This window comes from Mustela erminea, chromosome 7, assembly GCF_009829155.1.
Source record: "Mustela erminea isolate mMusErm1 chromosome 7, mMusErm1.Pri, whole genome shotgun sequence".
Lineage (NCBI taxonomy): Eukaryota > Metazoa > Chordata > Mammalia > Carnivora > Mustelidae > Mustela > Mustela erminea.
In genome coordinates this window covers 101,681,218-101,693,337 of record NC_045620.1, presented here as the reverse complement: position 1 = coordinate 101,693,337, position 12,120 = coordinate 101,681,218, and the positions used below count along the sequence as shown (strand labels likewise).

Here is a 12,120-nt window from a genome sequence, read left to right as displayed (position 1 = left end):
GCCATTAAATAGTTCTTGGAAAATTAACTCTTCCAGGTGTTTAATATTACTTTAAATGAGACTATTGTAAGCAATTTGGCAGTTCTCCTATTGTGGAATATTTTGAATTTTTCAGTTTCTTTGTTATTGTGAAAATGCCTTACATAGCTCAAACTTATGTCTTTATCTCTGATTTTTTCCTTGGAAATAATTCTAAGAATTTTTAGAATTGTTAGCTTAAAGATGCTTGGATGTTTTTAAGGTTCTTGAGATGTCGTAATAAATTCTATCTGAAGGATGCGCCGAACCAGGAGTACAGTGCCCACTGGGTCTTCATCAGATTTGCTGAGCCCGAATGTGTGAGTTTGAAGGCAGGAAAGGCTAGGGCTGGGGGTTTCGAGGTTGTGGTTAACACATTCAGTGTGTGGGCCTGTTGTGAGGCAGAGAAAGTGGAAATGGACACTAATGCATTTCCAAGGGGTATACTAAAAAAGTAAATTATGGGACTTTCTGGCAGCTTGCTGGTTAACATCAGAGGACAGACGGATTTCTAGTCTGGGGTTTCTTAGGCATTAGTGGAACTGCTGTCAGGAATGGAAGTAGTTGGGGAAAATCTCTGGTTAGTGAGGAGGATGACAAGATCCATTTCAGACGTGGTGTGTTCACGTAATGCCTTTGTCCCCAGTAGCTGTGATTTCCAAGTTTCCTACCTGTCTTGGGCCTCTGTTTCCTCATCTGGAGGCAGTAACAGTACACATTTTCTAGCCTCACCATGAAGACAACATGAGTTCACAGACGTAAAGCACTTAGAACTTAGTGTAAAGCATTTAATACTGGGCATGGGCTAATTGCTCAATAAATGGTAGCACCTATTTTTGGAGAATGTGTACGAAGGTAGGGGGCACAAGAAGAGGGGGCAGGGGCCGTAGGGTGTTTGTAGAAAGAACCAGACTGTGTTAAGAGCCAAGAGATGGAGGAAATGGGTAAGACCTTGGTTTAAAGGCAAAAGGGTTGCGGTAGGCCCCAGTGGTCAGAAAGCAGGCATGGCATGAGGTGAGGGAGTAGGAGTGGGGTTGGGCTTTGAGGACTGTAAAGGTTGGGGTAAAGAAGGCGGTAACCACTGCCTTGCACTGGTTGCTTTCCGTGGGCCAGACACTGTGTCACGTGCTTTAGAGCTTCTCATTCCTCCGTGAAGCTATCACTGTTAGTGTCACCGGTGAGGACATTGAGGCACTAGAGGGCCCAGGGTCCAGGCCAGATGCCAGCCGTCCAGACGCACGGTCAGAGGCTTTCAGCACCTAATCCCGGGCCCCGTGCGCGCAGCTGAAAGGTGTGTGTGCCGGCAGACAGGGCCCTGTGCTCCCCCACCATGTGTGACTCATACGGGAAGAGAGGAGACAACCTGGGGGGGCCAGCGGTGCGCACTCTGGGCCAGAAGAGGGATGTGGCGGGGGGAGGCAGGGGGCCCTGCAAAGCAGTGGGATTGGGTGCTTCAGGGAGGAGGCAGGCAGGGCGAAGGTGAGTTGGAGCCTCACCCTGGCAGGAGGAGTGTTCCCAGCACGCCGGGAAGGCGCACACATGAGTGTGTCTTTCCACTGTGTCGGCTTTATTCAGTCATAGAGCAAAGTTAAATCACAGTCAGAAAGCAGGTTCAGGATTCCAAACTCAAATGACTGTTCACCATGTGATTAAACTTGGCTTCTGACGGAGCATACAGACAAGCCACACAAAAAACAAGGTAAACAGAAGGGCACAGGGAGTGAAGGAACCAAATGTGAAGTTGGTCTGTGGGTGAAGTCGGTCTGAGATAAGGCCTCGGTCACGTCCAGCTCAGCTCTGGCCACTTCCTTCTTCCGATGTTCCAGCAGGGAAGGCTCTTGGTTCTGCTCAGACATCAGTCAGGCGGAGCCTTCAGTGGCAGGTACCTTTTTTAAGTGGTCAGATAGAGCGGGGCCAGGCCTGAGGTGTCTGATAGTTTGCTGCCAAAGTCCTCCCCCTTTAAAGGGGTTAAATTCGTCTTGGGGCCCTGCAGACCGCCTGTGGTTCTGCTCCTTAGCAGTCCTGGGGGGTCAGCTGACTCGGGTCCTGGTGATCTCTCCTAGCTGCTCTACCTTTACCTGCCCGCATCATTGCTAGACTCCGGGCCCTGCCTGACGTGAGAGACACGACTTTGCTCTCTCCAAGGAGAGTGGAGCTGAGAGAGTGGGCAAGGGCCAGGAGGGTAGCCTGACCAGTGGTGGCCCACATGTTACCAGACTAGGGAGTGTGGACTTCATACGTGGCCACTGGGAGGCCACTGAGTGCCGGGGACAGAGAAATGGTGGCTTAGCCTGATTATGAGGGAGAATATCAGTTAAGAAGCTGCATGTTGTGAGGGAGTAACTTTTAGGTTTGAAACAATTCCAAATTTAACAGAAAAGTTGCAGGAATAGTACAAAGACCCTCCCATTCACCTTCCAGCTGGTAACTTTATCACAGTGCTTTATGATTTTCTCTCTACCTATACTATTATCCTTTTCTGAACCTTTGATAGTCAGTTGCAAGTATCAAGCCCCTTTATCCCTAAATAAATCCGTATGCATTTCCTAAGAATAAAGACATTTTATTCTAGAACTACAGAACCACAGAACAGTATGCAGAATTAGGAAATGAACACCAAAAAAAATACAGGTTCTATATATGTACTTATATAATGTCCTTTATTTTAAAAAAGAAGAGGGGCGCCTGCTTGGCTCAGTTGTTGAGCATCTGCCTTCGGCTCAGGTCATGATCCCAGAGCCCTGGGATCGAGTCCCACATCAGGCTCCCTGCTCAGTGGGAAGCCTGCTTCTCCCTCTCTCACTCGCCCTGCTTGTGTTCCCCTTCTCCCTGTGTGTCTCTCTCTGTCAAATAAATTAATTTTAAAAAATAATATTAAAATAAAAATTAAAAGGAAAGAAAGGTGGGGTGGGGTGGATAACTGCCTCAGGGGCATGCCTTTCATTTGGTCTCATGTGTAATGATATCTTTTGATAATCCAGAGGTAGGTAGGTATCAGATCTAGAAGAAGGGGCAGTAGAATAGAGAAGAAAGCCGAGATTTAGGTGTGATAATACGGATGTGATAACACAAGTGTGATAATACAAGGGAAGAACCAAACAGACTGTGAGATTACTAAACTCTTTAACTAGGTGGGTGGTGGTGCTTTCAAAAGAATTCTTAGAATCTGCTCCAAAACTATGACACTGGGAAGAGCCTTTGTTGATCTGACAGTTGTTAAGTGTCCCAAGTCCTTGCTCTAAGGATGCACCTGGGCCTGATGCCCTCCTTGGTACCAACCCTGTCACTACAATTGTGGTTTGGGTCTGCCTCGCCTGGTTTCTCAGTTTGCTTTCTGATTGCCTTTCTGAAATTCTGGCAAGAACCCCTAATATCTGAGCACAGCAGGAAGCTTTCAAGGAAACATTACTGATGCCCAAAATATAATATGTTGGGGCTTAAAATGGCAAGATTATTTGGAATTGCTTGACATTCATAGAGGAGGTGTGGGCGTCCCTCGGGGACTAGAGGCTGCGGGAGGGAGGCCTTACCCCACAACCCACAGCTCACTCCCAGCCCTATAGACATGCGGGGGACTCAATGAAGGGATCATGCTCGATGTGATGAAGTAGTTGATGGCTTGCTTTGTCTATCTTTGTCTTTTTTATTCAAATAGGTTAAACAGTGCACCAGTTGAAGGATATTCGGAGCATGTTGGTAATAAAACTACTATCAGGATGACTTATCCAGAGGGCGCGCCACTGTCTGACCTTGAATATTATTCCAATGACTTGTTTGTTGCTGTTTTATTTAAGAGTGTTGACTTCAACTGGCTTCAAGCAATGGTAAAAAACGAAACCCTGGTAAGCACTAGAAATTCAGCTCTCCAGTGTTCTTTCACAAAAGTGGAGGGGTCTCTAACTATAATTACAGACTTCTATTTTTAAACAAACACAGTGGAATGTATACAGTTGACCCTTGAACAGCATGGGTTTGAACTGCATGGGTCCACTAGTACACAGATGGTTTTTGATAAACACAGTGAAGTACTGTAGAGGCATTTTCTCTTCCTTTTGATTTTCTTAATAATGTTTTCCTTTTTCTAGCTTACTTTATTGTAAGGATACAAAAATACATACCCCAAATATGTGTTAACTGTTTATATTATCGTTAAGGCCTCTGGTTAGCAGTAGGCTACTAGTAAAGTTTTTGGAGAGTCAGAAGTTCTCTGTGGATTTCAGCTACTCAGGGAGGAGATGGTGGTGCCCGTAATCCCCATGTCATTCAAGGGTCAATTATACTTTTGCGTTGTCTTTTAATAACTACTGCCTTTGTAGAAACCGTCAGTACTCTTTCTTGAGAACTACTTTCAGAATTTAAGATTAAGTCACATGGAAATTGTGATCATCACTTAATGGGAATATCAGGTTTTGGACCAAAATTGTTATTACTGCTCACCTACCTTATTCGCCAGGTTTGAATTTACATGTCTTTTGGCTAATCCAGAAATTACATTTACTGGGATGAATATAAACCATTATTGCGGATTTTCAAAAGGATATATGTAAAACCTCTAGGAATGTTCCCCAAGAGATTGTCGGAGGAAATGCACCGAATTCTGGAGGGGCAGCTGTTGAGGAAATGGCCTGCATGAAGTCGGCCATATTCCCTTTTGTTTGTTATAATAATTGATCATATTATTTTATGATCGCCCCACCCATTATGCTGAAATAAATTTCAGAGGTCAACGGTCGCATTTATTGACGCACATAAAAACTAGCTTTCTGTAAAGTTCATAGGATATATTAGACTTTTCATATAAGCACCATCTGATGGAGAATTTGTCTGCAAAGCCTGATATAGCTTGTCATGATCTTCTGGATTTTCCATTGGATAGAAGTTGGTCTAGTTGGAAGATGAAGCACGTGGGAGGTGACTTGCAGTCAGTTACCAGGAGACTTCACAGAACTAGGAACTAGACCAAGGCAGCCGAGGGAGGATGCAGGGGGAGGGTCTGATCTAAGTGGGACACTCATGGCACTTAAATACCCTTAAATTAGATCTGTTCACCTGTTCACATGATGCTTTTTGGGGTTGTTCCCTGGGGAATATCTTCTCCAAACAAACCAGAGCTGGTTCTGCCCTTCCTCTCCTTGTCCAGTGCCACCTTCGTAAACCAGGTTCTTTGGGGTTGCTCCTCTGAGTGGGGGCATCAGATGCGTCCATCTCAGGGACTGTGCTGCGGGGTGCAACCCCCCAGCCAACGTGGGGTCCCACCCACATCTCCTGGGCTGCTTAGCAGGGGTGCATGCTCACCTTCTGATGGCCGGAGAGCTTTATTCAGTCCCCCTAATGATTGCTTGCTTTCTTCCCTTAGCCATTTTGGGTGCGGCTCTTCTTTTGGAAGCAGGTGGCGGAAAAAATCCCACTACAGCCGAAACACTTCAGGATTTTGAATCCAGTTATTATCAAAGAGACGGCCTTTGACATCCTTCAGTACTCGGAGCCCCAGTCAAGGTTCTGGGGCCGAGATAAGGTACTTCTGTTGCAATGGAAAGTTAACTGTTCGTCTCCATGTTGAAAGGGAGACCTCCGTACAAATTTCACATAGGCTCAATTATATCCCCAGAAGCATCTCCCAGTGTAGAAACGTAGTCAGTGATCACAGGCTTCGGTGCGTGTTGGCTGTTCTGCATCTTGATTTCAAGGCCCCCTTAGTGTTTAGTTGGTTTCTCCCTTGGTGACTCATCTCCTTCGCATAGTCCACATGTTAACATCTTGGTCACTGAGATACTATTTAAGGTGTTCTGATCCTGGGACTCCAGAGTGAAAGGCACTTTGGTGGTCTGGAAAGTTCTTTACATTTTTAGCTCTGGGCTGCTCAAGTCAGACTTGACATTTACCATCACTGTAGAGGTGATGGTAAGTAAAGTTTGCCCCCTAGAGCAGTGTTTTCCGTTGAAGCTTGGGTCCCATCCCAAACTTTCTATTTAACTGTTCTCTCCTATGGTCTGTACTTTGGGATTTTCAAAGTCCCCTGGGTGGTCTTATTTTGCAGCCTAATTTGAGAACCTCTGTGCCCTCTGTAGTTCTTTCACTGCCATAGAAATTCTCTTCCCGCAAAGCCGGTGCTGATCCCGGAAGGATGGCAATGCCTTTATTATTGGTTTCTTGTGAGTTGAATAGCTAAGCCTGTGTCTTTAAAAATAACCTTTTTAAAAGCAGTGGAGATCATCTTTAAACTTTTTTTTTTTAAGATTTTATTTATTTATTTGACAGAGATCACAAGTAGGCAGAGAGGTAGGCAGAAAGAGAGAGGGGGAAGCAGGACCCCCACTGAGCAGAGACCCTGATGCGGGGTTTGATCCCAGGACCCTGGGGTCAAGACCCGAGCTGAAGACAGAGGCCTTAACCCACTGAGTCCCCCAGGTGCCCCCCCTTTTTTAAATGCAGAGTTTAAACTCGTGACCCTGAGATCAAGACCAGAGCTGAGATCAAGAGTTGGGTACTAAACTGACTGAGCTACCCAGGCCACCCGCTTCTTAAACTTTTAAGCAAAATCTCTGTATATAAAGGAATTTAGAAGTGGGGGTGAGGCACTTCTTACACTGGGGGCCTGAGATATTATGTAGCAGATACCTGGGGCTGGTCAGGGTCACTATTTGCAGACACTGAATTAGACTCTTAGATGTGGTCTAACCAGTAGACAGATTGGCAGGTTCTTCTGTTTTCCCAATAAATCAAATTCTCTCTCTCTTTTTTTAATGATTTTATTTATTTGAGAGAGAGAGAGCATGAAAGAAGAGGAGGAGCAGAGGGAGAGGGAGAATCAGGCTTCCTGCCAAGCAGGGAGCCCAGTGTGGGACTCGATCCCAGGACCCTGAGATCATGAGCTGAGCCAAAGGCAGACGCTTAACCGACTGAGCCACCCAGGTGCTCCCCCAACCATGAATCCAGTTCTAATTTAAAATGTTCTTTAAAACACCTCTGTAAATCTTGAAGCATTCTGTGCTTACTAGGAAAAACAAATCCCTAAATAGGCTTCTTAAAACAAAAACTAGTTCTTTGTGCTGCTCCGGTAACAGCTAACTCCAGCTCTGGCTACAGCCTGAGGCTTGACTGCCCAGCTCACTGGGAGCACAGCTGAAGCTCTTCCCTTAGCAGGCCACCATTTTTCTCAGGTACTCTGCCCTCTCGGGGGCTCTCCTGCTGCTCTGTCTGTGGGGAGGCCGAGAGGGCCATGTAGGTTCTGCCCACTGCAGGAGCATGTCCAGGACCAGTGTTTCTGGTCAGGAGGCTGTGCTGTTTCTGTCTCAGAGGAGAGCACCTCTGCCTCTCACCAGCAGCTGGTGGGGTCTGTGATTGGATTCATCATATAATACATTGCTTTATGGGGTGCCTGGACTGCTCAGTGGGTTAAGCCTCTGCCTTCAGCCCAGGTCATGGTCTCAGGGTCCTGGGATGGAGCCCCACATCAGGCTCTTTGCTTAGCGGAGAGCCTGCTTCCCCCCATCCTCTCTGCCTGCATCTCTGCCTACTTGTGATCTCTCTCTCTCTGTCAAATAAATAAATAAAATCTTAAAAAAAAAAAAAAAAAGTGGCTTTGCTGCGTTTCCCCACATGGGAGCACATAGGATTCCCCAAGGACACGAACTTAAAACTTTTAATGTAACTGTTAACATCAATTATAACAAAACAGTTTTTAAGAAAAGAGGACTTTGGCAAGATTCTGAAGTTACAGAGAGTTTTCACTGTCCTTAGATTTCTGTATCTTCTCAACTACTCTGTGTCTTTATTAAATTTCACAGTATTTTTTAAACATAAATGCTCATTTGTGGTTTATAGGTAGATTTTTATTTTTAAGAAATGAAATTAATTTTTTTTTAAAGATTTTATTTATTCATTTGAGAGAGAGAGGGAACGAGCAGGGGGGAGGGGCAAAGGGAGGAGGAGAAATAGGCTTCCTGCAGAGCAAGAAGCCTGATGCCGGGCTCAATCCTGGGACCCTGGGATCGTGACCTGAGCTGAAGGCAGACACAATCAACTGAGCCACCCAGGCGCCCTGTAGGTAGTTTTATTTTTAAAGTAACCTTTAAAAAATTAGGAGACTTAATTACATGAAATATGAAGTTACTGAACAGCAAAAGATATCAGAAACAACACAAAATAAGCAGGGCAAGTTTTAGCATATATATGATAAATACTCCCAAAGCATAAGATCTTATTAAATCAAAAAGAAAAGATGGGCCAATGGAAAAAAAGTGGGGAAAAGATACAAACAGACATTTCACAAAAGGAGAAATTAATACAGCCAAGAAATAACATGATAAAATGTTCAACTTTGGCAGGAATTAAATAAAAGTAAATTAGAGCCACAGTGACATTTTTCCCTATTTTCTTAGCAAAGATTTAAGGGCTAGGTAATGTCCTTGCTTGGCAGAAATACAGGTAGAATTATAAATTGGAGGGTAGTTTGGCAGTACTTATCAGCTTTAAATGTGAATGTGAACAGTTTGGACCCAACAATTTTACTCTAAAAATTTTATCATAAGAAAATAAAAGGGACACCTGGCTCACTCAGGCGGTGAGCGTGTGACTCTTGATCTTGGAGTTGTGAGTTTGAACCCCACATTAGATGTACAGATTACTTAAAAATAAAATCTTTAAAAAAGAGATAAAAGCAAAATCTACAAAGGTGGGTATTGTAGTACGTTCACCATAATGTTAACCGCAAAGGACTGAAAATGGCCTGAACATTTCTCATTAGGGGGGTGATTTAAACGTATTATGTATAACTGATGCAGTATTGTGTGAGTGTTAAGGATGCAGGAAAACTAACGGATAAGAAAACACCTCCATACTGTAATAAATAAGAAAATCAAGTTACCGAGCATGTATACTGTCCCATTTTTGTTTAAAAGTAAAAATGTGTGTATAGAGATGCATAGAGAAAAGCTTGGAAATAAACAGCAGACTGGGCTTGCACTGATGCACACGACTTTCCAGCAGGGAGGGAGGTCTGGTGGATGAGGGGGTGTGATCCTAGGGGGTCCGTTCTGGAAAGAGCATGCTCTGAGCGGTTCTTCATGGCTTCTGAGCTGCTCTCCATACAGGGCCCCTTTCTCTGTGCAGCTGGTTTCACATACTCCTTTTATAAACACTGATTGAGTTTTCCCGATTGGGCTAGGTACAGAGCCGGCCACAGGTAGGAGAGGACACTGTTTTAGGGTCCTGTGGCTAAACAGGAAGACATCTTCCTTTGGGTTAATTTCTCTTGTCTTCAGCAACTGTTGAGTTTCTTTTAAAGAGTGACGCAGATGCTTCACATCAAGGAGCAGAAAGTGGCTTTGAACAAATGATGAGTTCTGTAGAGCTTCCTTAACCCATTTAAACTATCAACTCTGAAGGGTTCACTGTTCCAGTTGACGGAAAAAGAGAGTTGTTTCTGGAAGCCACAGACTCAAGTAGGATGAATAAAGTGGGTACATTTACACCTGAAAAACTGTGCAACAGAGGGTGTCATTGTAGGTAACCGGTGGCCTTCAGGGAGTGCTTCGACTGCTGTAGGGCCTTCTGTACTTCTCTCTGCCCTGTGTACTGATTTTGCCCAAGACTGGGACAGAGAGCCAGAAAGCACGATTCCAGATTGGCAAGGGGCAAAATAGCAGATGTGAGGAAGGGAGTGGTGATATCAGGATCCAGAACATTGAGACATTTGGCACATTAAGCTACAGTCAATAGGATACCCTTTAGAAGGAACAAATGTAGATACCCTTCATTTGGGCCTAAAAATTGCCCACACAGAGGGTGGGCAGAAACTGGCTTAGCAGCTGTCTATGTGAAAATGGCCTAGAAGCGTTATTTGCCAGGAAAGTAAAGGAGGGCCTTTGGTGGGATGTAGTTTCAGGTGAGAAGCGAGCACGGTCTTCGCTGGCAGAAGCAGAGGCTGCTCTGTTCTCAGGCAGAGACCGTCCACAGGAGCCAGCAAGGAAGGGCCAGCCTCCAGAAACAAGTCCCAAGAAAGATGGTAGACAGTCCTGTGGACTTTCCTAGTTCCAGAGCAGAACTTATAGATACTCGTCGTGTCAGAAAGGAAGCGGACTTGCTTTGCAGTTCTGGTCATCACGTATTAGACCAGGAGGTAGAAGTCTTACAAAGAACACATTTTTATTTGGTGCAAGAGGACCTGCCAAGTCACCTCTTGGTGGTGTGTTCTAAGGTTTTCACATCACAGACCACGTTTCAGAGTCTAGATTCAGACTTCAGGATTCTGGGATCAATGAAACTGTGCGCTGTATAAAATGGCAGCCCCCGGCTGCGTCTGTGACCGACAGAACATGCGTGCCACTTAGAAAGCAGTGAATGGCTCTAAGCCTTGTCTTTTCCCCTTTTTCAGAATGTGCCCACCATTGGTGTCATTGCTGTCATCCTAGCCACGCACCTGTGTGACGAAGTCAGCTTGGCAGGCTTTGGATATGACCTCAATCAACCCAAAACACCTTTGCACTACTTCGACAATCTCTGCATGGCTGCCATGAACTTTCAAACTATGCATAATGTGACAACAGAGACCAGATTCCTCGTGAGGCTGGTCAAAGAGGGTGTGGTGGAGGACCTCAGCGGAGGCATCCATTGTGAATTCTGAGCACAAACAAACCTCATCCGACAATGCAGCTCCGACTCTGAGGGCTGGTTTTTCAGAGCCTTCTCCATGACTGCATCCTGCAAATCCTTTGAAGTGCAGCCGGTGTTTTTAACTTTTAATTTAAAAAAAAAAAAATGATAAGTTTCACTCTTCCCACTCTGTCCCCACTATTTATTTGAGGTCAGTGTTTTTGCACAACATTTTGTAAGATAATTTTGAGAACTGACTTGGAAAGACTTTTCAAAGAGACTTGTATGTAACGATGTTTTATTGTGTTTTAAGAACGTTATTTAATTTGTAAAAACTCTGTCTGTGTCTACTGCACATAGAATACCTGGTAACTGAGTAGAAGGAGAATGGAGGTCACTCCTTCCTTGAGAGCCCTGAATGCCAGATTCTGGTTCCCTGTCACTTTTTGGCGGGACACATGTCTGAGGCGCTTCCGGGATGACGTGCTCAGTAACTAAACCATGGGTACTAGGTCAGCCGTGCTGCTGCGTGAGGCCTGGGCAGTTCGGAGAAGTTCCCGGCCCCTCTCTGTCGGTCAGCCTTCTGCCAGAAGACTTGTTGCCGTCCACCAAGGATCTGTCCCTGGCCAGAGAGGGACACAGAAGATATTTTCTGTATCTTCAGAATATACAAAGCCACCCTGGGCTGCAGAAGCAACTCTCTCCCCTGAAATGATGACAGCTCTTGAATTTCCCGAGAGGTTTTTTTGTTTTTTGGTTTTTTTTTACTGCCCTTCCAAAGCACTTAAATTAGTCGGTGGCTTATAAAATTTAGCACACAATCTCTGTCCTCCAGAGTTGTAGAAGGATAAACCCTTTCCAAGAATAGTCACATTTTCTGAAACACTGAAATAAAATCCTCCCAGTGTTATAAATTGCCTATTAAAAAAAAAAAAGTTTTTTTTTAAATGCCTACCTGGCGGTGTGTACCAGGTAGTGTGCAGGTAAAAAAAAAAAAATAGAATAAAAGCTTTTGAGGAGCTCTCATAGTCTACTTAATTTGAGCACTTAAAAAAAAAGAAAAGTCTGTAATCTCCCCAAAATGTCCTTGAATGCTGCTAGGTGGAGACATCAGTGGGGGATGCTGGCAGGGAGCGACAGTGGATGGTGCCTCATCCCGCCAGGGGGCCACACCCCAGACAGCTGGTGAGGGACTCTTGGAGAGATGTCAAGTGCCAGTGGCTTCCTTCCAGAACACAGGCTTGTTCGGGTTTCTGTCTTGGTCATCTGAGGGTCAGCAGCTACTTTGCTCCCTCCCTGCCCTGTCCAGTCCTCACCTGCGTTCACCACTTCTGCGGTCCTGGTCCCCTGCAGCTCTGCTGTCTTGGCATCTGCCCCCCACCCCCGCCCCGCCCCAGCACACGCAGGGTGGGAGCCCGTCACAGTGCGCGCACAGGAGCCCTTGGATCTCTGGGGCCCTGGGGTCACGTTCAGAGTCGCCGGCATCACCAAATAGTATTTCTCTGGATT

General features: G+C 45.3%; 1 protein-coding gene across 8 annotated transcripts in view; it reads left to right on the top strand.

The window, feature by feature from the left end:
• ST3GAL5 (ST3 beta-galactoside alpha-2,3-sialyltransferase 5) overlaps nucleotides 1–11,632 on the top strand; it is a 50,002-nt gene extending 38,370 nt beyond the window's left edge. For 3 of the 8 annotated variants that reach the window (XM_032352674.1, XM_032352677.1, XM_032352680.1), the window contains 4 exons: nucleotides 276–338; nucleotides 3,674–3,860; nucleotides 5,375–5,533; nucleotides 10,394–11,632. In XM_032352674.1, coding sequence (XP_032208565.1) covers nucleotides 276–338; nucleotides 3,674–3,860; nucleotides 5,375–5,533; nucleotides 10,394–10,642 — 658 coding nt within the window. In that variant the 3' untranslated portion in view covers nucleotides 10,643–11,632. The remainder of the gene's footprint in view (nucleotides 1–275; nucleotides 339–3,673; nucleotides 3,861–5,374; nucleotides 5,534–10,393) is intronic. The other 5 variants (XM_032352676.1, XM_032352682.1, XM_032352681.1 and 2 more) reach the window with 3 other exon arrangements.
• The last annotated feature ends 488 nt before the right edge of the window (nucleotides 11,633–12,120 follow it).